This window comes from Choristoneura fumiferana, chromosome 27, assembly GCF_025370935.1.
Source record: "Choristoneura fumiferana chromosome 27, NRCan_CFum_1, whole genome shotgun sequence".
Taxonomy (NCBI): domain Eukaryota; kingdom Metazoa; phylum Arthropoda; class Insecta; order Lepidoptera; family Tortricidae; genus Choristoneura; species Choristoneura fumiferana.
The window spans coordinates 6,731,182-6,758,879 of record NC_133498.1 but is presented as its reverse complement, the minus strand read 5'-3'; the positions used below and the strand labels follow the sequence as shown (position 1 = coordinate 6,758,879).

Below are 27,698 nucleotides of genomic sequence, written 5' to 3'. Positions count from 1 at the left end.
TCAAATGAAAACACGATCAAAATTTGCTCAAAATGGTATCATTGACATCAAACGGAAAAATCATACCGGAAAATCCAACAAAATGAAACGTTACAAACCATAGCAATTAATAGAAATAAAATGAAAAAATCACAGAAATCAAATCCATTAACACAAACCAAACATACTCTGATACGAACAGAACTACAAGAAATATAATGTCCAGGAACATATAGAAATTCAAGTTAAATTCGGTGTTTTTTTTTCAACTGTAATCCTGCAAGATGAAGAACGAAGAAGATGGTAAGTTTTTGTCTTATTAGAAGCTGAAAAAAGCCGCGGTGACAGTTGGATTGCCGTTGACCTATAGTAAGCAGATCGTGGGTTTGAATCGCAGCCTAGACTCTCTCTCTCTCTCATTGTGAGAGAAGGCCTGTGCCCTGCTGTGGAACGTTATATAGGCCGAGATGTGGTGTGTGATTTTGTCGTTACATGACGCGAGGGCAGTTTTTTTTTACATAAAATTGTCCCGTGAATCCCTTGATAACAGAATGGATAATAATACAAGTACCTTGATTGAATTGGTGCAAGTATCGTGCGTGAGGTCCGTTTGACGTTTGCTTGCGATTGGCTCATTTAGCTGTTATTTTTTTTAAACGGCTCTGTCTATTGCTGGACAATTTTGCCAGTGTCTAGTAGGTTTTGCCGTTGTACGGTGAAAAATTCTAGAAAACGAAATATGAGAGGTAATGGTGGATGAACGATGACAGCGCGATGATATTTATTGGCTCATTTAGTTATTCAAGCAACCACGAGCAAACGTCAAACAGACCTCACGATCCTAACGCCATCTAGCGATATATCGCCTCTGAAAACCCTCATTTAAGTCAATTACTGGGGACCTTTCAATAACTGGCCACTTTATCATCATCATCATCTTCTTTAGCCTATATATGTCCCACTGCTGGGCACAGGCCTTTCAGAATACAGGAGGAGATATTCTGTTTATAGGAGACCAGAATTCATTTTAGTAACTATAAGGTGGCCAGTTATTGAACGGTGGCTAGTACGAGTAATTGACGATTTACCCTATTACGAATTAAAAGAAAAGAAAGAAAGAAAATAATTTACTTATAACAGCAGTGACACATTACACGGGTCAAAATAAAACAGGTCAAAAGGTGTTTTAAAGGTAAGTAATTAAACGAATGAGACAAAATTATGGTATCTGTTAAAGCTTCTTGGTATTCCACCAGAGGATGACGACGTGACCATCGGCGTCAGCCGCTACCCGTGCCTGCCGTCGTTGGTGGCTCTGCAGCAGATGAGGAACCGGCTGCACATGGCGCACGACGGCAAACGGCTCATGAAGTGGAGCGCCATGGCCACCGGCCGGGAGCTGAGAAGGATCGCTGAGGACATTGACGGGTGAGGGGTTTGGATCTAGTTAATAGTTGACACAAGAGGGGTGCTGTAAGTTTGATCGCTGCGTGTGTGAGGCAGCGGAGCGCAGCAAGGATAATGCGGAGCGGAACGGCGAACTGTATCTGTCCATAGCCTTTTCAAATCCAGCCGTTACGATCGTGCGGGTAAATAGGGATGTTGACTCCACCAATCAACTGACGTACTTTTTATGAGCTGTCAAAACACAATTCTCCCATAGAGTTTGAATGGAAATAACAACGTATGACGTCACTTGTTCGCCAACTCAATTAACTAACTATTTATTTGTTGTAAAGCAACAAAAAAACTAATTTTGCAGTTAATAATAATAATAATAAATAATAATAATAATTTATTCAAAAAACTCCTTTTACATCATATTTGATTAAAGAACTAAAACATACTGTAATAGCAATATTTACAAGAAATGCCTGAACTAGGATTCCCTGTGTTTCAGGCAAATAATTCTAATAGTTAAATAAATGAAAAAAAAAAACACGGGCCAATTCACACCAATTGACCTAGTCCCAAAGTAAGCTTAGCAAAGCTTGTGTTATAGGTACTAACCAACGGATAAATATATAGATACATACTTAAATACATATTAAACACCCAAGACCCGAGAACAAACATTCGTATTTTTCATACAAATATCTGCCCCGACACGGGAATCGAATCCGGGACCTCAAGCTTCGTAGTCAGGTTCTCTAACCACTAGGCCATCTGGTCGTCTGGTGATTGCCACTTCAATGAGCTAATAAAAATCTTCTGACACTTTTATTTATTATGTACCTACAGGGTGTTCCATCAATTCTACGAGGACGTTAGGAACTGCTTCATACTGCTGGCGAGGTGCCGCTACTTCTTCCACAACTTCAACCGGATGGTATTGGAGAGCGTAGCTAAAGAGGTAAGTGATCACGAAATACCGGAGGGATGCATTTGGAAAGGTCTAAAAAAATTTTTTCTACATTTTTTTGGTCGAAATTGTTTGGTATAATATTATATGGCATACTTCTTTTTTCGCATACATCTTTTTTCCCTAAAGCAGTTGTTGTCTGTAATTGTTTAGTCCAAAATTTTTATTACTATAATGCTAAATCCATAATATTGTCAGATCTAATTATCATTTAGTTAATTATTCAATGTCCTCAAAAAATTAATGAATATATACCTATTATTTGATATTTGGATAGGCGAAACAGTAAAGGGGGGACGGGGAGGCAAAGCCCCCCGCAATAAAGAAAACACAGGTAATATGATTGGTCAAGTATAGGTTAGCGGCCTTAACTAGGCGGAATAGGAGCTCCGCAAAGCGGAGCTCCGTCGACTTCGCCTCAGTCGTTAAATTCATATTTTTTTCCAGACATAAAATTAGTGGTATACCCAACAATATTCGGAATGTCAATTTTATACCATACAAATGTTATACTAAACAATTTTTCGACCAATAAATATTATGAAAAACAATTTCGACCTAACAATTTTCGACATTTCAATCATTCGACGAAACGTTGTTATGTAAAAAATATGTCAAGTTTTTCTTTATTCAAAACAATTTTGACCAGTCGATATAGACCCATACCGGAGACCAGAGTACCAAATATTCAATCAACCAATCAATCAGCCCACATCCACTCACTGCTGAAGTACATCACACCAATTTTGACCATTTTTACCGTTGAAACTCAAGTTGCCCTTATTTTATTTTGGCTACTTTATACGGTTTTTTACGGGTCCCGTAGCCAAAATGGCAAAAACGGAACCCTTTTAGTTTCACCATGTCTGTCTGTCTGTCTGTCTCTCTGTCCGTCCGCGGCTTTACTCGGGGACTATCAATGCTAGGAAGCTGTAATTTTGCACGGATATAAACATAAACTATGCCGACAAAATGGTATAATAAGAATTAAAAAAAAATTGTTATGGTACATTAGACGTAAAGTGGGGGAGATTTTTTTTCTCATTGAACCCTATAATGTGGGGTATCGTTGGATAGGTCTTTTAAAACCATTAGGGGTTTGCTGAGACGATTTTTCGATTCAGTGATTTGTTTGCGAAATATTCAACTCTAAAGTGCAAATTTTCATTAAAATAGAGCGTCCCCCCTCTAAAATCTAAACCGGTGGGTGGAAAAATTTGAAAAAATTCAGAATGGTAGTAAGTATATCAAACTTTCAAGGAAAATTGCTTGAGAATTATTAGTAGTTTAAGAGTAAATAGCAGCCTAAGGTATAAAATATACAGAACTTGGATGATTCCGTATAAAATACGAAATCCTTAGAAAAATATTACTTATTTTTTCGTAACGGCTACGGAACCCTATTTTGGACGTGTCCGACACGCTCTTGGCCGTTTTTTTTTAAGACTGTCAGCGAACATACTCCTCAGAACTATACATGTTACATACCTGCCAATAAATAGGTATTAGAGAAAATGGATGATAAAACAAAATAAAGAAAACTTTATTTTAAGTTAAGTACAAATCACTCAATAATTGCGTAAATGAAACAATAATACAATTGGTAGAACTTGGAGATGCTGTATAAAGGCGGACTTATCCCTAATCTTTATAATTATAAAAATACAAAAAGGACGCCCCCGGGTGGACTCGAACCACCAACCTTTCGGTTAACAGCCGAACGCGCTAACCAATTGCGCCACGAAGGCGTATGTACAATGTTTTGAAATAGATTATCTAAATATGTATGTCGCCAATATTGTTCTATCGTGAAAATATTGTGGACAATTTTTACTTCGTGATAAAATTGAGCTTAGGGTTTTTAGTGATAAGGTTCGAGATTGTTTTTAATTAGTTATGCCTTTCTTTAATAATGTTGGCACCTTACCTAGTTCTGTTTTTTAATTGACGATTTCAAAGTCAAAGTCAAGGTTTATTTGTTCTAAAAGTAGGTTACATGGTCAACAGGTGTTACCTATGCCAACATTTGAAAGTTCTCCACTTTAGTTATTTATTTTTATTTTAAAATTATCACAGAATCAATAGGTAGGTTATATTCAAATATTACTTACCTATTGATTCTGCGATAGTATAAAAATGACCACAATTATCCATTGAAACGTAGATGTGTCTATAGAAAAGTTGAAAAAAACCTCAATATCTCTAAAAAGGCTGAACTGATTTTGATGAAACATAGCAAAAAGCCGCATCGAAATCGGCTCACTCGTTTGAGAGCTACGATGCCACAGACAGACAGATATTGGCATCAAACTTATAACACCCCTCTTTTTGCGCGTTGGGGGTAAAAAATAAGTCAATCCATTTCTAAGATTCAATTACGAACGTAAATGGTGATGCGAATGGTATTAAGATAAGAATGTTTTAAAAATGTACGGCAACTAGGTAAACACATTTATTGATTACATTACACTATCTTTTTAAATTCTGATATGACAATACAACGTACCTATTATCATTATCGTAGATATCAAACAGGCATATTTATTGTTATCCAAATTTTACCTAATTAAGTAGGTATTATGGAATATGAATGCGGTTTTATTATTTAAATACAACCATCTGTTTATACAATAACACAATCAATAAATATTATAAGTCAACGTAAAACGAGACGCGGAGACAACCCGTGTTAAATTTTTACGCATTTGCAGAAATTAAATTAAATAAAATATCATGAGACAATTAACACCAATTGACCTAGTCCCAAACTAACCTCCTGGGGTTCAAAGTGATAATACTAGTACATATTGTTAGCAATAGAACTTATATCTTTTGAAAAAGGAATAAAGTGTCATTTTCTCTGTATCATTCAAAACAAAAAAAAAACAAATTCAACTTTATCTATGAGACATTAAGTTTTAAATTTCTTATTTTGTTGTATGGTGGGTCGCAGGAGGCTAAGCAAAGCTTGTACTATGGGCACTAGGCAACGAATAAACATACTTATATAGGTACATATTAAACGTCTAAACCTGGACATAAATATTCGTATTTTTCATGCAAACTGGCCGGGGCAGATATTGTATGAATAATACGAATGTTTGCTCTCGGGGCTAGGACATTTAATATTTATTTATGTATGTAGGTTTATCTATAGTATTGGCCACGTCTTTTACGGTGAAGGAAAACATCGCGAGGAAACCTGCGAAGCAATTCTATGTTATGTGTGAAGTTCTCAATCCGTTCTGGAGCCGCGTGGGAACTACAAGCTCTCTCATTCTAAGAGGCATGTGCTCAGTGGGACGTATATAGGCTGGGATGATGATGATGATATATCTGTACAGTTGGCATCAGATATTTCCAAGCGCCAAAGTGGTCAAAAATATCGGCACATGCACTCTATTATTGAGTTATTAGCAGAGATCGGATAAATGTGCGTCATTACTCGCAATAATGTGGACATGACTCCAAAGATATTAATCAATTAATAGGGAATATTACTGCAATATTCTGCCACCAGAATGCAGCTCTAGCATAAACCGTAAACAGTTTTTTGAATGTCTAAAATGTCTTTTCTCAAAAATGTCCGTAAAAGTTGACATTATTCTTTACATATCAGAAGGTGAAGTGCATAGTTTATGGTCAGCGAAAAATTAAAAAGTTAAAAAGATAGCAGGCGCGCTAGCTCGGCAATAAGTCACATTTTTTTATAAAGTTAAAAAGGCCATGGAAATGTTGGCACAAGTCGTATACAGCCAAGTCTAATTGGCCTAGAGCTGACTGTGATCAAGTGTTTGTATATAGGCTTAATTATGATGTATGATCTGAAAGCAGCAATCAGATATTTCCAAGCGGCTGAAACAGCTTGTGGTGTTTTCAAAAATACACGGCACATAAAATAAATAAAATAAATTTATAATATTATGTCTTGAGAAAAAGTTTATTCTATTTCAGAATTATTCACCATTTTTGAGAAAAGCTTTATATTAGTCTCGGCTGGAATAGCAATTGCTGGCTTCGTATTAGTTATCAGTTATCATACTCAGCCAGCAATTGCCTACTTCCAGGCCACGACAATAATCTACTATTTAAATGTTCGTAGGACGCGTTAATATTAGGTATATTATTTCAATATTTATTTTGGAAATATGCTATCGTTACTATCGATGTAAATATCATGTTATTTAGTTACTAATAAATATGCCATGGTCCGTCATGGCGACATACTTACTATAAAGAGAAATGACGTTGTCATGGCGGTTCGTTTACGTTTTGTGCTACTTTAGTGTCGCGTAAAGTTTTGCGTAAGTATTGATTTCTTATTTGTAATTTAATTTGTATACTTCGCAAGATACTAATAAATAAATTAAACAGAGACTTCTTATTGAATAGATTTATTGAGGTAAATGTGAAAAGGAATGAACTCACCAAAAATTTTAGAAAAATTGCTTGTTATTTACTTTAATACACAATACGAAGTCTGTGTTTAATTAATTTATTACTGTCTTGCTTGAAGTGTATTAAATTACAGGTAAGAAATCAATTAATTAATCTTTGGAGTCATGTCCATATTATTGCGAGTAATGACGCACATTTGTCCGATCTCTGGTTATTACAGTACATGTTTCGATATTTTTGATCACCTTGGCCGCTCAGAAATATCTGGTGGCGACTGTACCAGCAACATCTGCAGAAGCCGTCAAATTTGTGTGTCCTTTTACAGGCGTGCGTGACTGTCAACACTAGCACAAAAGGCGTGACAGGTGTCAGGATAGCGCTCTACGAGGTTGTTGAGGTACTTACATTATAGATACCTACTTAGATAATATTTAAGTATAATATCGATGATGCCTGCTCCATCGTAGGCCTCATCCTCGCTTTCCATCAGGCGTGATTGTGGCCAAACGCAAGCCTATACTGTATAAAAACAAAAAAAAAACCGCGTAACCAGCAATGGCTAATACCGCCTATCTAACTAGAGACCAAATGTACAGGAAAGGTTTAAAATTTAATGTATTTTTGTTTACATATTATGTCAGCTGTGAAATCTCGAATTTTCTACTTATTGTAGGTTACGCAGTATTGGAAATTGTTATTGAGAGTTACGCGGCATTGCAGTATCATCAAAGAAATGTATTTTACACTTGGGAGCAAAGAAATCGAGCCACCCTTGCAAATTTTTACGTTTCCATGATAACACTTACGACCTAAAAAACTTAAAGATTAACGTAAAAATTGCAAGCGTGGTTCGATTTCTTTGCTCCCAAGTATAGTTGAAACTGCACTGCAGGCGCAATTATACCTACTTCGTCTACGGAATTTCGACACAGTGTACTTAGAGACTCACATTTTTTTCTTATCCGACAGTCTGGCCTGGACCCATACCCCCACCTCGGCATACAGAGGGGGGGCGAGACGGTTCTAGAAACGAAGAAGGCGTGGCTAGACCTGCTCAGACGCCTCATACACATGCTGGAGCTGCGCAGGAGTTTCATGATGTTGGATGCTGCGCACAACAACGCCCAAAAGTATGTATAAAAATAATAATAAAGTAGGTACAAGTAGGTCGAATCCTGTCGAAATACATAAAATCTAAAAAGAATATTGGACGGAATATAATGGTCATTTGCTTTAATAATTTCGGTGAAACTATTAATTTATTGAATCAGGCGTTACTTTGCGGAGGTCCATATCAATGAAGAAAAAAAATCTTTCCTCACCCGCGACCGGAGGTGTAGGAACCGCATGAACACGTATATTTTGCATAAACTTAGCTATCATAAGGTCGCGGGTGAGCAAAGGATTTTTTTTAGTTCGTGAAACTATTAATTAGCCGAACTTTTTTAAGCCGTGTAACTATTGGAAGGTTGAATTGGATAGATAAAACAATTGTAATGAAAAATAATACATTTTTGTCCTTAATGTCAGATTAATTTTCAATTATTTGGATAATTAGGATATTAGTGGCTTTGAAACAAATAAACAGTCAATTGAGTTGGGTTTGTGATGTCATAGCTAGGTATTGCGTTACAAAATCTATGGCCGCTGATCATTATAATGTATAACGTTTTAAACTTTCGTGATTTTCACTCATAGTCAAAATACCACAAACGGGTCTTATAACTAGAACACATTGAAAAACTACCTAGAAAAGAAATGCTGATACCGGAATCGAACCCAGTTCTACGTCATTCCGGGATGCGTATATACCCTTACACTACCAAGCTTTAATTTCACCGCAATTTTTTACAATACGTTCAATGTGTTGTGATGATCATTGTGTATTATGTCCATTATTCTTTTCAAATTTTACGTAATTGGATAGGTACAGTCGATGGTATAAATATCTATACAGCCATAGCTTCAAATATATGTTTACATTGACCTTATGGTTAGTGAAATAATCGTCACTGCCATGTAAAAACCTCGTAAGTAACTAAATTTGCAGAGAGAATTTTTGTTAAATCCGCATTTAATCGCGCATTACAAGGTTCTCTTACCAATAAAGGTATAAACGATTTTTTTACAAATTTTGTGACTTACGAGGTTTACACATTGTAGTGACGTAATGCTGTATAGATAAATGTGTTTACGCGCACATAAATCAAATTATTTATGATAGTTGAGAAATGCGGGTTCTCTGCGCGTAAAAATACATGGTGCGCGTAGACTCTATTGTTTATATTATTTAGCTGGACTATTTAGCTGCTAAGATTGATTCGCAATGCAATGGGTATTGCGTATATTTGAGGTTTTACAATTTTGCTCAGATCTTTTGTTATGGCAAGTTTTTTATTGCAATATTCTATCAAACGAGTTCGCGTAATTGTCAAATACTATAAAATCCGTTTATTACTGATAAACATCGCTCTCTCATTTGATAAAGATCCCTTCTAGGGATAAGTTCGTCTTTGCACTCTTTTTATTTTGTTGTTTTTTTGTATTATTTTTGTGTTACGTATATGTACAATAAATAGTCAGTGATGACTTACGGATCTGAGACGTGGGCGCTAACGATGGGCCTCTTGAGGAAGCTCAAAGTCATTCAGAGGGCTATCGAGAGGGCTATGCTCGAGGTTTCTCTGCGGGATAGAATCAGAAATGATGATATTATCTGCAGTAGAACTAAGGTTACCGACATAGCCCGGAGAATTGCAAAAATGAAGTGGCAGTGGGCGGGGCACATTGCTCGCAGGACTGATGGCCGATGGGGTCAAAAGGTTCTCAAATGGCGTCCGCGGACCGGGAGACGAGCTGTCGGTAGGCCTCCAACAAGATGGAGCGATGATCTGGTTAAGATCGTGGGATCGCGGTGGATGGGGAAAGCCCAAGACCGGTCTGAGTGGAGACCCTTGGGAGAGGCTTATGACCAGCAGCGGACGTCTTTCGGCTGACATGATGATCATGATGATGTACAATAAAGTTTCTACATACATAAATCGCTAAAGGTACTGTCAATTTATTCATGGTAATGATACGTGAACAAAAAAGCGTTTAACATGGTTTGTTGTCAAATATTTAAAACTAAAACTAGAGTCCCAGTTGTGAAATAAAACGTCAACCTTAAAATTACGCGTATGTTGCGTTGCATTGCGAATTTAACTTTAGGCATTAGGTCATCCCGCCGCTCCCGCTGTTGATAAGGTAAGTGTTATCATAAAGCATACGGCCAACTCGGAGACTTCAAAGTAATATTTAATAATTAGTAAGGATTTTCAATACCTACAAGAATTTTATAAGCATCCACCTCACCATTGCTCAAAATATGCTGCGATTGCGTAATCTGAAATGCGTTAATTTGCAAAAAGATAAGACATTGCATTGCAAAGCTGCGCTTCCATAGAAGGGAGTTCTTTCTTTTTAGTGCAATGCCTAAATTAAAGATGTAAATTAATAAACACTTATCAATTGATTCATTACATGAGCTGGCGTCTAAAATACGACGCTACGCAACAAACGCGTTACAACGCGAATGCCGCGCGCGTACAAAGCTTTTGCGAGGTGGAGTCTAGATATTTGAAGTCACTGAGTGTGGCATTTAGTCTATTAAAATCACCTAAGTGAGTTCCTAATGTTTAGAAATAATCAAGTGCGGGGTTCGCTTTAGGACTTAGTGCAGGTTATTCTAGTGGACAGAGCCCTATAGCGTCGAAAATAGTGCAAAATCGTCTATCTACCATACGTCAATACTGCGTATCTGCATTACGCGTAATTTTACACAGGATGCTTTTAACCCTTTTCCAGGCCCCTCTAATTTAGATACGCTCCTACAAAATGAATCATAGTGTTATATTGTTTACGTATGAGAGATTCATTTAAAACCTAAATTTACCAATTAATTTTGTACCATACCTATTGTAAGTTTAGCAAGGTCGAATATTTGTATACATTTATGTGGTCGCTATAATGCACTATGCCTGGAAAAGGGTTAAGGTTATATTTCGACGAGTTTGGAGTAAAAATTGGTCATTGGCTAATTATGTCAGATATGCAATATTATTCCTATGTTAGTTACGCGGATTTGCACTATCCACCATTGGTAAATTATCTTAAAATTGACCTGCAAGTTCAACCTTACTGTTTAAGTTACTGAGTAAAACGATAGTTTACTGAGACAATGTGACACTTACTGAGGGTTGATCTTACGGTGGTTTCCTTCTAAGAGCGAATAGGTACCGCACTTTGTTTTTTTAGAATAGCCTGAGCCTGTCTCATGTGTCTCTGCTGGGTGACGTGCTTTTTGGACGCGTTAGATTCTTGACGAGAGTTGTATCTGCTCGTTGTCATGTCAAGTTGCGGATTGGACACCAGTGGACAGCGGGGCAGGCAGCCCAATGCCAGTGATCTCTGTCCATTGCGTGGCTATGATGCTCGCCGCATAGTGGTCACTTGGCACCACACGTATTGAATAGAGAACATGCACGCCGTGTCGCTGCTCGTTGGCGTCCAGCGACCTGTTTTAGCGCGAATGTTGAGGCTATTGATATACTTACTCGTTTAATCATTGTGAGTTATGTTTGGCAGACAATCGTAACTTATTCGCAAGTAAAAGATAACTAATCCTTAAAGCTTAGGTTAACGAAGTATGAATACTGCATAAGACCTAACTACAAAAAAAGTACAGTTTAAGGGCTTATTTATTCATACTTACACTGCAATGGCCTCAACTTTCTAGAAAATTAACACTGGGTGATTTTTAGGCATTTTAACTGTCGTTCCTGTCCTAAAAAAGCTACTCAAAGGTGCGTTAAAAACGTGCAATTAATACGCCAGAAAATCACCCTGAATTTTACTAAGCTCAGTTTAGACGTCCAAGAAAAATCATGTAAGTTGCAGAACGAGCTTGAATTTTAGCTTCATTTTACTTGCACGTCTAAACTGAGCTTTATTTTTTAATTTTATTTCTTTCACAAAGTCCTTTAAAAGGGCCAAGCTGCCGATGAACTCACCCTTCCGTCTAACTAAGGGTTGTTATATTGTTTAAAATAAAAATAATAGCTAACAATCATTAAAGAGAAGCTAAGATGAAAACTGTACGCGTACCTATCTTATTTATCATTGAAATACATTGGATTACGTATAGTAGGTCAATATTTACAAAAATTAGGTTACCACTAACTAATAAAGTTTATGGCGGCATTTGACTATTTTTTATTTGTTTTATAATTTATAAATTAAAAATCGTCAGTTCAAGCTATTGAATGAAAAAAACAAAATTTAAGCTACCTTCATATACTACAAATAAATCAAGTTTTGAAATTTAAGACGAGATAGAGGAAGCCATACCTACCTACTTTGAGAAAGAGACAGATGTAAAGATTTGTCAAAAAACACTATGAATCCAATTTAATATATTTTTATCTTCGCTGAACATTGTCCGCATATCTAAATTTTCATAATAATAAACAGCTTATGGCAAATTAAGTAGTTATCAAACACCGTATTGCTGTACTTAATGATACATTTTACATTAGATTTATTAAAGTACTTTACATGATTGTTTTATAAAGTGAATCTAACTAACGGAATGTACACATCTTCTGTTTACTCACACTATCCCCCTGCAGATACGATTGAAATTACTGGCTAGAAAGTAAGCCAAAAGCCACCAACTCAGTTATAATATTTTTCGTAAACCTGCAATATCTCTTCTCTATTGGTATTTGGCCAAACTGCGTAATAAAATTAGCAGCCAAAACATTCGACAAAAGAAAAGTAGGCACTACACTTAGTGGAGATACGCGGTATTTACTTATGGTAGATAAGCGGATTTGCAGTACCCTGATTAAATGATTAAAAATTGACGACCATTGAGAAAACTTTTACCAATAACCCTATGAGTAAGTAGGTAGGACAGTTTTTTTTTGTCTTCTGTTATTGCAAAAGGAAGAAAATAGTTAGATTTAACTGTTGAGTGACAAACAAATTAAATCTCGATTTACTTATCAAACTTGAATAGGGAATGATTCCAACATTTGACCTCAATTTCATTTCATTACCCATAAATAATTGTTCAATTTTTCCCCTATAGTTTATTGTATAAATACATCTATCAATCTATCGAGCAATTTTTCAATCATTTATTTTTGGAATATCGGAAACGGCTCTCACAATTTCGATGAAATTTGGCGATATGGGGAGGAGGCGAATAATCGATCTAACTTAATATTATACCGTTTTAACGATATATTAAAAAAAAAAGATTAATTAACCTTGTCGTTTTCGGCTTGACTTAAGTCTGCGTATTGCTTAAGTATTCAAAAATATAGTTTAAGTATTCATTAAAACTCATAAGTATTACTTACGTTACGTTTGATGTTTTTTCGAAAAATAGACTTAATGATAAGTCTCAAAGTAACAAAAACACAGTTACCCTTAATTTCGCAGGGACAATAAAGATGATTCAAGACTATCTTTTTGTATTTTCTTTAATGTTGAATTTGTTGACTATAAGGTAGCGAACGAAAAGGTTTGAATCATAAACTTTTTTTAAGTTTGTCAGATTATTTAATTAATTAATGAAAACCAAGAAGCAGAAAATGTAATTTGAGTTAAAATGCAAATTAATAGAAAAAACAAAAGTTCCCTTTAGGACAACTGATCATAATGAAATAGAAACTAATAGTGCTGTAGAAAATAACATAATAAAAGCTATTTGTTTTTATAGTAACGCGAAAACATGAAACTTTTTCTTATTTAATAAAGAGTTCATCGTCAGCGGGGCTGGAAATAAATAAAAGTCAAAAGGTTCCAGCGGCTCTCATTTCAAGACGAACTTTACCAAAAACAAGTAATTATTAGTACTGCTTTTGCTATCTCAAATGGAAGACACATAAATAGAACTAATAACTAAAGTTAAGAATATCAGTCCTTAAGTAAACGGAAGAAGGGAGCTAGAATCGGCAGCTTGTGACCAGTTACCAATAATAGAAAGAATAGTAAAGAACGAAATGAAATTGTTGGCAGGAAATCCAATGTTCTCGGTAAGATCATTATACCAAGAACTGAAAAAACGATCCGCTATATTCTAGCTGAATTGGAGGAATTAGAACGGGAAGAGTTTTTTAGACTTAAGAAGGTGCAAGAAATTAAAAAGAAGAGAGCCAGGAAGCCAGAGAAAAAGCCGGAGAAGAAGGTCACTTGCCCTGTATGCATAGCTGAAGAAAAGAAAAAGAATAAATCCAATGTTTGTGTTGTTTGTAGTACACCCTTGATAGAAAAAGAATTAGCAGCTGGAGAAAAAACATCTGATAACAAACCTTCTGTAATAGTCGATTTAAAAGAACAGCTTGATTTGATACTGGTTTTAACAAAAGAATACGAAAGTAAGGGCATAGAGTCGACTAGCGTCGCAGAATTTAAGAAAGTCGCTGAAGATTTAAAAGAAGTTAAGTCAACCTCCTGTACTGCCAGATATACCTGATGATGTGGACCCTGAAAATCTATGTACAGAATGTAAAACTCGATTTGAGGAGACTAAAGCAGATAAAGTTAGTAAGAAGTCAGTAACTATAGAAGAGGAGCCGGATATTGTTCCTATAAGGTCATGCTGTCAACAGCTTTTAGAACAACTTCAAGGAACTGATCAAGAAAATATAGAAAATATTTGCAAATCTCAGCCTACATGTGATGAATATAATGCAAGTGATATAACACCTGATACGAAAGAAAGCGAAGCTAGTACACTATGTGAAGAACACTCAAAAGCATCCTCAGTTGATGCGGAGCTCGGTGTGTTTGAAACTGACTACAAAACTATAACTAAAATAATAAGAAGAAGGGGCGTAGATGGTAATGTAATTGAGGAAAGAAAAGTCATCAGAATAAAGAGAGAAGTAAGAAATCCGAGTGTAGCTGCCAGTCAAGCTGCTTCTAGTCAAAGTAGCAAAACTATGTATCAGTCATCAGAGACTTCAAACTGTTCTGATAGTTCACATGCTTACTGCAGTAGTAAAACTTGCGGTGTAGTCACTGTCTGTATTCCTAAAAGGCGGCGGTTTGATATTATACCGAGAAGTGTACAGTCGTATTATACAAAGCAGCCCTCAAATATGGCAGATCCTAAACTTAGAAATTGTGTCTCATCAGGTAGCATGTTAAACATTGATATTAATTTTGAAGAAATATGTGCAAGTCTATTAAATGTTTCTACAAGTAGTACTGATATAAAGAACGATTTAAAGGAATTTATTACATCTAGTATAGAATTCAAGAAAATCATGGAATATTTTGAGCCAGTGAAGTTCGATCTGACAGTTACGTCCAGAAGTAGTAGTGACACCAGTATTTATCAAAGTGCATTAACGAGTTCAAATCAAACTTTAGTGTCAAAACGTTCTATTTACGATAGAAAGAAACGAAAAGAAAAATCTAAGTCAGATCATAACATAAATAAATGCGTTAATAATTTGAAAACAAATGTGAGTCTTCAGAGTTTAGATAATTTCAATGTTGAACTAGTTCAAAAGTTTTTAAGAGGATTAGAATCGTCAAGAGGCAGCAACAATTAGATATATTCGATCAGTGAACCAATTTTAAACAGTAATACTCTTTAAGACTAATTATAACCAAATCATTGGCACAATATTATTTATAGTAAATGTTTACATTTTAAATAAGTAACAATGACGGACACTGAAAGTCAAACCTGTGAACACACAGAAGAAGAAAAACGAATGGCCTGCAACATGCAGCCACAGTCATCAAAAAGCACTACAGAGCGCCTTGCTGATCTCAAATCACACATCATGAACGTAGAGCAACTTACAAAACAATATGAACAAGAAGGGTTAGTTATTCCCAATGCTGAAAAATTCATAAATTCATGCGAAGAAATAAAGAAAAAAATAGATATGCACAATAGAGAAGAATTAAAGATTAACCATTTAAAAAATCATGTAGCGGAATTAGAAGATTTGACTGCGGAAGTAAACAAAGAAAATTTAGAATCGAAGAGTTTTGAAGATTTTTTGAAATCTTGCATAGAATTCAAACAAACATTGGATGATAGAAAAATAGAAAATGAAAACAAGCCGGATGAAGGTGACATGACTATGATTAACAAAATTAATACCGCTATAGAATTAAGTAAGGAAGCCAAACAAGAAGGATTGATTTCTTGTAGTATAGACAATTTTATTAAATCCTGTGAACAATTTAAACACCTTATCAAAGACCACAAGAAAGAAAAGACGCCAACGCTGCAACTACGATCATCATCAGTAGATATCATGAAAAATCTTAGATGTAATATCAACAACATGATGGATCTCATGACAAAATCAAAAAGCAAGGGAGCGATAAAAACAAATGTTGATGAATTTTTAAAAATGTGTGAGAGCTTTAAGTTAAAATTAAATGCTAAGTTGGCGCACGCCGGCAGCCAATCAGACCCATGTCAATGTGATGTTTGTAAATCTGATAATGTTGAAGAAAAAAAATCATTTAATTCTGCTTGCCGGGCGCCGGGTGGTGAAATACCTGCTCCGTCTAAAGATAAAAACGAAGAGACGTGCCCTATCCACTCCGTGAAGTCCAGAAATTCATGTAGTTGTATTGAATGTAAATGTGCGGTTGATACGAAAGCATCAAAATCATTTCATTCACTTGCTCGTATACCAGAAGAGGAAGTATTTGGCAATTCTAAACAAAAGAAAGGACATACATGTAAGTTTGAGAAGCCAGACAGTAGTATCAACAGTATATCTCTCTATGCAGTCGATACAAAAGCTAAAACAACCGAATCATGTCATTCCCAAAGCCGAATGATGGAAGCAAATAAAAAATTTCAATCAGTTAGTCAAGTATCAGTAGAAGCCATTTTTAGCCCCAAAGCAACCATGCATGGTAAAAACGAAAAAGCAATTTGTTGTGAACCAGATAAAAAAGTCACTAAACTCGAATCATTCCATTCTGTTAGACGAACGTCTGGAGGAGAAGTATTTGCGCCATATAAAGATACAAATAATAAGACATGCTGTGTGCCATCTGATAAAACCAACGACATAAGTGATAAAAAAGTTGGTGAAAGTAAATCATTCCATTCTTATGGACGTGTAACAGAAGACGCAATTTCGATTCGTTCTAAACACAGTAATGCATGTGGTTGTGTTAAGTGCTCTTGTCAACCTGACAAACCTATAGAAGCATCTAAATCAACTGATTCAGGAAGTCTACTATCAAAAGGCGAAGTAGTTCGGAAAGTGATTTCTAGTTTAATTTCAGACTCAATAAGAAATTTAACGTCGGTAGTCACTTCTGATAAGAAATGTGACACTTGTGGTGTCAGTGAAGACAAGACAATGTCTGGAGGAGAAACATATGAACATGTTATTAAGAAAGAAATAACACCTAAGAATTCATCTAAAAAATCTTTTATATTGCGACGGTTCAAAAGTAGCGGCACTGATAACAGCCCTTCGAGCTCTTTTGTTCCTAGGAAGAGTAGTAAAACTGTAGCCATTTACAATAAATGTTTGGGTATCATCGAAAAACAAGTACGTAAAGTTACAAAAATATCGCGCGTCCGAAACCCAGATGGTACAATAAAGGAGATTAAAGAAATTATTACTATTAAACAGAAAAAGCATAATCTAGATTGAAATTAATTAGATAATGTGCAAAAGGAAAAAATTGAACAGCCAGCAAAAATCAAAGAAGAAAACGATATTCCAAAAATTAGTGCCAAAAGGACTTGTTAAAGCTGTTTCAAAATTCAGATTGTTATGTACCTGTTTTTAAATACAAAGTAAATTTAAACAATAAGAACAGCAAATAAGTGATATACAGAATTTTAGATCGTTAAATTACTACTGTTACCCAAATATTACATTAGTCACAAAACGTTATAAAAATGGCAGACGCAAGTAACCAAACTACTTGCGAACACACAGAAGAAGAGAAAAGATTAGCTAACAGTAATTTAGTTCAGTCACAGTCATCAAAAAGTACTGAAGAACGTCTACAGGATCTCAAAACAAGAATAACTAACGTAGAAAAACTTACTAAAGCATACGAAAAAGAAGGACTTCTCATCCCTAATGCAAAAAAATTTATTCATGATTGCGAAGCTATTAAAAGAAAAATCGATAAGCACAGCGGAGAAGAGAAAATAAACCATTTAAAAGACCATGTAGCAGAGTTAGAAGGCTTAACTGCAGAAGTATACAAAGGTGATAACGTAGCTTCGAAAAGTTTTAACGAATTCGTGGAATCCTGCAAAGAATTCAAAAATAGATTAGACCAGCGTAAGGACGCAGAGAGCAAATCAGTTTGTGATGGATGCATGATTGACAAACAAAAAGGTTTAATATCTTACAGTATCGACAAGTACCTAGAATCCTGTGGAAATAGTAAATGCTACATTAGAAATGAAAAAAAAGAAAAAACAAACGATGAAGAACCAGAGATTACCCGGGTTTCAGAATCTCCACCGGATGTTCTGAAATGCCTTAATTCAAATATTAATGTTATGATTGATCTCATAAATAAATCTAAATCTAAAAAGAAGCTCACACCAAGTGTTGAAGAATTTCTAGAAGTATGTGAGAAATTTAAATGTAAATTGAATTCTTACATAACAGACGATGAAAAAATATGTGTTTGTCTTGTTTGTGGTAATATTGATGATAAAGATGAGCCTAAGGATTCAAATATAAATACACAAGTAGAAAGGGAAGTATGTGGACATAGAAGAAAACATAAACCGTGCGGGTCAGAGGAATCCATTTCACATAGCTCACACAAACACCACAAAAGTCACGGTGGTAACAAACATAATAGCTTGATGTGTGTAGACGCTACAGATCAAAATTATGTTGGAACACAAATACGGAAAGTAAGGAAAATAGTACGCACGCGAAATGCAGATGGCACGGTAAAGGAAGAAAAAGAGACTATCACTATTGATACAAAAGACATGGTTCAAATGAAATGACATTACGACGCATCATATAAATCACTTTGTACAAAAACTTAGAATAACAAACAGATAATGAAAGATAGGAGGAAAGTATAAAGACAAGAGCTAATGACAAAGATGCAGCAGTGATAGAATAAAATAAGATTGACATTATATCTTGCACACATATTTATACTTCACTATAAAAAGCGAAAACATAATCTTGTTACAGTAAATGCTCATTAAAACTTAAAGGGGGAAAACAGACCACATCTAATGTATAAAAACAAGCTGTTCATCAAATACCTTTATAAGCTTCCTTTCTGAATTTCTTTATAAATCTTTCCTTTATGAATTTATAGTATCATTTTGGTCATTTCAATAGTTATACTAATAAACTACATATTTGAGATTGTAAAGTTTTTTTATTTATTTATGAAGCGTCTTTTATATTACATAAATTTACTCTTTTAATTTAATTGCGACTTTTCAAATTGGACCGTAAATGATTGAGTTCTGAGGTAACATACATAAAAAAGTCTTCCTTAGGTGTCCTTGCTAACTCGATTTTGTTTCTGAATGTTTAAGCAAATTTTGCAATTAACTAAAACTATCGCTAACTATCTTTCGTAAAGGAAAACTTGGATGATAGTTCATTCCTCTTTATTAACTCTGACTTTTACAAAAACATGATTTAAAATTAAATTTAAGTCATAACTCTCAAATTCAAACTGATCTAATGAAGTTCTTAAAAAAATTGAAGCTTTCGATTAAATTAATTAAACTTCACTTTTTAATGATTTATATAATATGTGATTAAAAGTTGAAGAAATAATGGCAACTCAGAATGCGAGAAAGGGAGAGTTTATCGGTGGCATTTAAATTTCCGAAGAGCACGAAAGAGAGAAACATAAGTGTGCCTGTTGTTTGCAGGGGTCCTAACATAGACAGTTCAACTATGCCATATTGGGACTATGCGACAGATCTTATATCAGTAAGGAGCTATGAAAAAAAAGAGCAAAATTTTGCTGTACGGCGACTAAAAGAGATAAAAGTAGCAGAGAAGAGAATTGCTGGTAGTCTGCATATTTGTAAGAATTGTCTTGCCATGTTTGAGTCTCATGATAAAAACGTTAGAGGTGCTTTGTGTGCAGATTGTACCAAAATTGAAACCTCAACCAGTGTAAGGAAATGTGAATATTCAGAACGATTTACTACCCAAAAGAATGAAAACAAGATTGGAAATGACATGGACAACTCTATTAAAGTTACAACGACAATTTCTGATATACTAATTGATAATTGTTTGAAAGAAGAAGATAAAGAAAATAGCGTATTTGCAAAAGTTAAAAAATACGTTTGGCCATATGGTAAAGCAGTTACTTGTATGCATGTGAAGGATAAAGCACCAAGTAAAAATAAGAACAAGAGTAATTCACAAGAATTAGGAGTTTTCGAAAACAAATATAGACAAATAATTAAAGTGGTTAGATCAAAGAATAGTGATGGATCCGTTACTGAGGAAAGAAAGACTATAACTATTAGGACAGAAAAGAATAAACCTTCTTGTTCACAAGCTACCAGCGCTCATAGTTCCAGCAGTGTTAGAAAAAATACTAATGTTGTCAAGGAAACTCGGTCAAAAAAAGAAACGAGTGATCAAAACATTTCAAAGTCACAATCAAAACCTAGACAAACTCAGTCTGAAAAGATAGCTCTAATTGATACACTGGCGGCCCCTAGATTAAAAACAAGTTTATCTGATGATACGATAAAAGTTATATCGATTGACTCAAACAATACAAAAAAAGCAGATTGTCTTACTACACTTAAAGAAAAGAATAACGTTAGGCTTATCAGTATGGAAGAGAAACCTGATGAGCCTTGTGTGTGTGCTGTTCCAGAGAAAATATCCAAAGTGCGCATTAAGGATGTTAGTGGTATTCACGCTTTACGTCCTGCGCGGACATTAATGGAACTAACTAATAATCAGCCACTGAAATCGCCTGAGGATAGTGAAAATGTTAGCTTAGTGTCGTTTGCTACTTCTTATTCTCTGGATGAAGAATCAATTAATTTGTCTGCGCAAGACGTCGTTAAATCTAAATCGGATGAGGATAAAACTATTTGTACAGAGGTTTTTGACAACAAATTAGAAAAAGATAAGGTTTGTTCGCCATCTTTCAAAGGACAAATTGGAATCAACGTTGATGAAAAAACTAAAATCGTACGCACTAATGCGCGTTGGAGAGATGCTGGTGCAGCTACATCCGATTATAAGAGCCGTATTTTTAATTTACCAAGTAACACAGAGGTTTCAACAAAACAATTCTCTACGAACCATGATGCATGTGGCCATGTTTTTGAAGACGAAGATAATTTAACAAAAATTGAACAGCCTGATACTTCTGCTACAAATATTAACGCATCCAATGCTACGCAAACTGAAGAGTCCAGTTTTCCAATCGCTTGTCAAAGTACAGACGGAAGACCTAAATTAATAGATGAATTTGGTTTCCAATTGCCTACTTCTAAAATGTTCACAAATTTTCCTGAAAAGATGGAAAATAAAAATATATCCAATAACCATTATAGTGGTCGACCAGCTCTTAAAAGTTTTGACTACAAATTAAATGAAATGAAACGGTTGGAAGAAATGTACAAGAAAATGAAAAATAAACAGAGTGAAGTAGTTCCCTGTAATTCTAAACCATCAACTGCTTTTCCGAGAGCCAAACAAGAATCAGAAGACAAATTACAATCTGATTCTATGTCCCGTCTTTCCCATGATATACCAATCAGAACGAGAATGCACAATGAAAGTCCAAGGGTTTCAGGTGAAATTATTTATTCCCATTTGGATCCTAAATTCGTCCGAAAATGTAAAAAAGCTACAAAAGGGATTAAAGATTCAAAAAATCTGAACAGATCTGATGCAATGGTTGAAACTGACATGAAAATAATAGATATAAAAATGCCTGTAACAGAAAGTAGAGGTACAAGCCCAGTGGGATCATTTCCTCTTATCCCTTTAAAAATACATGAAATCATACCAAATTACAGTGAACTACCACAAAGAGTCACCGTCGCTACAAGTCCAGAATTCTCACTTGCTAAGCTCCCTGTTATTTCTACTAGTAGCCAATTAACCTTGACTCAAAATTTACCGATTAACGAGTTGCCAAAAATGTCTAATATCATTCCACCAGACCAAAGAGCTCTCGAATCAGATAGCATTTGCGAAATCAAAATTGTTTCCAAAAATTTTGACTACAAAACATTAACTTCAGAAGACACCAAAATAACTGTAGAGCGTTTGAAAAAGCTACTCAAAAATAATAAAGTCGAAGATTTCGATAAAATAATTTATCCTACTGTAAAACAGTTAACGAAAGTGCCCGATGATAAAAATTTTTCGAGACCCCATATAGTTTGTCCAGTCACTCCGATGATGAGAGACGCTGCATCCTCATGTAATTCAACGGCATCGTGCCCTAATCCTGAATGTCCGGTGAAGAAAATTTGCTGCCCCCCCAAACCTGAACCCGAGAAGAAGTTGTGCCCTCCAGAGAAAATCGACGTGGCTGTCAGCACGTTTGAAAGAGACATACCAAAGCGTAAAGTGGATTTCCACGCCACATGTAAATCAACTTGTTCAATGCCCGTTGAGTTGCCGAAATGCGCTAAGTGTAGAGCGACGATGATGAGGGCTGATGCTTCGACTAATACAAAAACTAACGCTAGATATGATGTCAGACCTTTGAGTAAATTAATTTTCACAAGGGTCATAACTGAGACTCAGTCTGATTCTTGCCTGTATTGTGGTAAGCGTTGTGGTAACCCAAGGTTCAGAGGAGTTGGGCAGATGACCATAAGATCACCTTTGCACAGTTGTTATAACTGCACCAGACCGATACCAAGAGCGGAATCTACGCCTACATGTCGGTTTACTGAATGCGATTGTTAGAATTTTGAAATTATATAGTTGGATTTATTGTATTTTAATTTTAGTAGTTTTATTTCACGTAGAGGACCTTTGGTATAAAAACATGTCGCTAAACATAATACTAGAAAAGGCAGCACAAATTTGGCTAACATCTTGTATTTTAAATGTTAAAAAGTTGTGTTCCGAAATGTCAGAACTAAGATTGTTTAAAATAAAATATTCGAAAAAAAGCAACAAACGGTTGAACGAGTTGGCCTCGCGCACCGTGCGTGGCTTTCGTTCAATTTTTTAGGTACCTATTTCAAATTATAGTGCGCTTCAAAAGGCCATATTTATTAAGATTCATTGCTGGCATAGTCCTGATTCTAAGAAAAATGTACAAAGTGTCGGATCATTATTAATCGATTAAAAAAATTAGGGAATAAAAAAATCCGATTTATTAATATAATGGTATTTGTCAGTAATATTATAATAATAAAAATTTCAATTTCACAAGTCAAAAGGAAGTGAAAAATATCTTTGATACCTAAGTACAGTCAACGTCATAAATAAGTGATCATTTCTGTACCTTGTCGCTTTTAGTCTACACCATTTCGTATGGCTTTCAAACATGCCGTTAAAGTGACAAGGTACAAAAGTGATCACTTATTTATAACGTCGACTGTACAAAATTTTGTATAAAAGCTACTTTTAACATCTTATTCCTTTATTTTCCTAATATTAAAAAAAAAACTGGATGGACATAAGTTGAAATATGGCCGTATAGAAGCCCCCCTTAAAAAATATTTACAATACAATACAATAATACATTTACTTACCACAATGAAGTCGACATAACTATTTAATAAAAATTTGTTTGTTAAATTAAGATCTTTTTTAACATTATTTCAAGCGTGATTTCAAGCAATAAAAGAATTATAAATTATGACTCGCAATAAAGCGTAACACTTCATCTGTATGTGATTTGATTAATAATAAACTTAATATTTATAACTCCTTCCTGCAGCCTTATATTATAACCACATCAACAGCGTAAGTTTCGTTGGTGAACATTAGGGATATCCACAACTAGCTTCGTCATATCTAAACTAATCAATATCCGTAACAGACTTCCTCAACCAAATAATAATATTCGAGCTTTAGGTAAGTATGTACATATATTTTCATCTATGAATATGTTATACAAAGTTTCCGTGACAATATTTTCAGCACGTTTGATGAACTGATTAAAAATAACTTAAGTTAAACGAAGGGTAATCGGCAGCTTGATTTCAGAATCACTTAATATAAATTACAATAACCACACGTTGTCAACAGGAAATGCAATGTCTTAGGAAAAATAATTATACCAAGAACAGAAGTAACCATTCACTACATATTATCAGAACTAGAAGAGTTAGAAAGAGAGGAGTTCTTTAGGTTGAAGAAGGTACAAGAAGTCAAGAGGAAGAGAAACAAAAAGAAAGAAAAGAAGCTGATTTGTCCTATATGCAAAGCTAAAGAAGAACAAAAGGGACGCCCGTCTATGATCTGCATAGTTTGTAAACAGCCTTTACATTCAGATCGTAAAGATCAATCACCTGAAGAAATCAAAGCGGAGGAAGCAAAGAAAACCAAAATCAGAGAACAACTTAATGGTATACTACAAATAATAAAAGAATACGAACAGAAGGGGCAAGCGGCTGCAGTTGCAGATTTCAAAAAAACCGCTGAACAGTTAATTGAGAAATTAAAGGCACCATCAATAAATCAGTTACCCATACCTGACGATGTTGACATAAGTAAGCTCTGCAAAGCTTGCAGAAGACGTGTAAAACCTAAAGGAGATGGCTGTCCTGTTTGTCAAGCACAAGCTGGAGAAAAAACAAAAATGTGCGTTGGTTGTAACGCGCCTTTGGCAGCCGAACCTACTCCACCAAAGAAAATTGACGTAGCTAAAGAGCTTAATGCTATCATGGACATAAAATGCAAATTCGAAAAGAATGGTATAGAGTCGGCTAACGTTGCCGAATTTAAGAATATCGCTGATCAGTTGCAAACTAAACTAAAAGAAACGTCCAGCGCTGCAGTCGTTTGTCCAAACGCAAGTCAAAATCAAGTTTGCCCATCTTGTGCTAGTACTAAACCTCCGCCAAAACCAAAGCCCTGTCCCCCTCCTCCTCCCCCGGTATGTGAGAAAAAATCGATCGATCCTTGCCCTGTTTGTGAAACTTTTGCAAAAAAGCTTCCTAAAAATTGCGTCGTTTGTAATACTTCTCTGCAAGAAGGACCAGGACAAAAAGTAGACAAGAGAGTTGAGGTAAGAGAACAACTCAACTCAATAATTAAGATAACAAGAGAGTATGAGCAAAAAGGCATAGAATCGTCCAGCATTTCTGAGTTTAAGTCGATGGCTGAACAATTGCAGGAAAAATTGAAAGCAGCACCACCGTTACCAAGTATTCCGGATGGCGTTGATCCAAAGATGCTTTGTGCCTCTTGTAGCAATCGTCTGGATGACAAAAAAGCTTTAGTAGAAAAGAAATCCAGCTGCAGAGTTGTTATAAGAGAAGACTCTGTCCCCTGTTGTCGACAAAAAAGCACTACAAGTGTACCTTGCGCTACGCCAGAAGGTGTAACTAATGTGTGCAGTAGACATTCTGCAGCAAGTGAAACCGGTTCGCTTCGCTTTTTAGTTGATCGTATAGGTGATTTAATATCATATGGGAAAGATTTTATATCAAGAGGGCTTGAAACATTTAGTTTAACCGACTTCGTAAATACATGTGAAACTACTAAATGTCAAATGCAAACATTTTTTGATGAAGAGCCCGGGCCAGGTGACTCTCAGGATTACGAAAAATTGCAATGTTGCGTACGTCATGTCATTGATGTTGCTAAAGATTTAAAATCGGATGACTGTTGTTACACACCAAGTGTCGAGAAGTTCGTAGAAACCTGTCACGCTGTAGACACGAAACTGGAAAACCAGAAATCCAAGAAAGGATCGAAAGTAGATAAAAAACGTCTCGAAGCTCTTAAAGGTCAAATCGACGATGTTGTACAGCTTACGGAAAGCTACAAAAGTTTGGGTCTAGAAATACCAAGTGTCGATAAGTTCATTGAAGACTGCGCTGTGATAAGGCAGAAGATTGATGAGCACAATGAAGAAGCAGCTCCTGCAACAGGACATGGAGCTGAAATAGACCACTTGAAAGGCCATATAGCTGAACTCGAAGGACTAACCGCTGAATTAAATAAAGAAGGCTTGGCTTCTAGGAGCTTCGAGGATTTTGTAAGGTCTTGCAAGCAATTCAAAACTAAATTAGATCAATTAAAAAATAAGAAACCGCCCAATCCAGCTATGCTAAAGATGGTTGCTCAAATTGATACTGCTATAGGATTGAGTAAGGAAGCGAAAGAAGAAGGATTAGTATCGTGCAGTATCGATAAATTTATTAAATCTTGTGAAGACATCAAAAAGCACATTTCGAAAGGTAATTCTGATAAAGACGCTAAGGAAAAAGAATCACCACCAACTCCACCGGGCATTCTGAAAGATTTGAAATCAAATATAAATGTCATAATTGATCTCATAAAGAAAAACAAAAAGCAGGGTATGTTAACACCTAGTGTAGAGAAGTTTCTTAAGTACTGTGAGAAAGCAAAGGCCAAAATTGATGCCGATATTGCAGCAGCAGCTGCTAATAAGATAGTGTGCAGTGAGATTTGTAATTGTGCGCCTAAACAGGTATGTTCAACATGTCAAAGTGTTATCGAAGACCCAGAGCCCACCCCCACTTCAGAAGGAGAAACATATCCTTGCGGACACAAGATTGGAGAAGAACCAGATGACGTCTGCGGCAGTTGCTGTGAGGATGAGGATGACGACATTTGTGAACCTTGTGAAGCTGCGTCCTCAAAAGACACAGATTTGGGTTACTTTGAGAAGAAAGTACGCAAAATAGTACGAGTGACACGCACTAAAAATCCAGATGGCACGGTAAAGGAGGAGAAAGAAACCATTATAATAACACAGGATATGCACGATCCTAACAATGAGAACACTTTAGACGATGATGATGATGACGAGTACCTTAATGACATGTCGTACGAATCACTTGTAACGGAAACTGACCAAGAAGACCAAGATGGTCAAGATGATCAAGATGATCAAGATGATCAAGATGATCAAGATGAACCAACATGTTGTAGTAAACCGCCGAGTGCAAAAGGCAGTAAGAGCAGTAAAAGCAGTAAATGTTGTAAAGATGATGATAGTAAAGTAAGACTTATATTGTACACTGACATCGATCAGAACAGACTTGGTTTTTGTAGAAAAACTAAATCCGAAGGAAATACTGGAAGAAGTCTTCCGTTAGCTAGCCCCAAAATTCGCCAATGCTTATCATTGGCTGAAACAGATGTTGGTTTTAGCAGAGAAGTATGTTTTTCTCAACAAAATTCTGTAAGTATTAACTACTGCCCCTCTGGTGATCCTAGCAACAATTCGCAAACCGAAACGCCCGAGCAAAATGGAAGTGACACTCGTAACTAGTATTGTAAAGAAAATAACTGTCTTAATTTTTTTATTGACTGTACGCTGAATTAAATGATGTTTTACCCTAAATCTTGTTTTACTGTACAGTTGAGGTAGAAGATATCTTGACACTTTAGTACTTTGTCACTTTATGCCTTCTGACAATTTTACACAAAAGTACAATAATAAAGTGACAGCAACAAGGTACTAAAGTGTAAAGTCTTCTTTGACCTTGTCTACACGCTATCACAAAATGTATCATTTGCGGTAGCAAAATGTATTATCATTTGCGCTATCAGAAAATGTATCATTTGGCTTTTCGTTCGAAGGAGCTATTCGTTCGTTTTTTTGCACTAGTTCCTTCACCAGAGATGAAGAAAGAACTGCAATTATTTTTTCTCAAATATGACATGAAATATTGACGTTGTATAACAAGTAATAGGCCGGGAAGTATCGCGCCATTTTGATCAGAATGTCTAACTTGCAATTCGTC

At 35.5% G+C, this 27,698-nt stretch overlaps 1 protein-coding gene and 1 non-coding gene across 3 annotated transcripts; one reads left to right on the top strand and one right to left on the bottom strand.

Moving 5' to 3' along the window:
- Nucleotides 1-27,295, top strand: LOC141443365 (uncharacterized). 2 transcript variants are annotated; one of them, XM_074108603.1, is made up of 6 exons: nucleotides 1-282; nucleotides 1,236-1,407; nucleotides 2,221-2,332; nucleotides 7,065-7,136; nucleotides 7,709-7,869; nucleotides 24,004-27,295. In XM_074108603.1, exons 1-6 carry the CDS (start codon nucleotides 264-266, stop codon nucleotides 27,221-27,223), a joined length of 3,756 nt encoding a protein of 1,251 aa, XP_073964704.1. In that variant the 5' UTR covers nucleotides 1-263; the 3' UTR covers nucleotides 27,224-27,295. The 2 variants fall into 2 exon arrangements, with proteins under 2 accessions (XP_073964704.1, XP_073964705.1); XM_074108604.1 differs by lacking the exon at nucleotides 24,004-27,295 and adding an exon at nucleotides 19,674-22,722.
- Nucleotides 4,016-4,089, bottom strand: TRNAN-GUU (transfer RNA asparagine (anticodon GUU)). The gene has a single exon. It is a non-coding gene; the product is annotated as a tRNA-Asn (tRNA).
- Nucleotides 27,296-27,698: the final 403 nt, after the last annotated feature.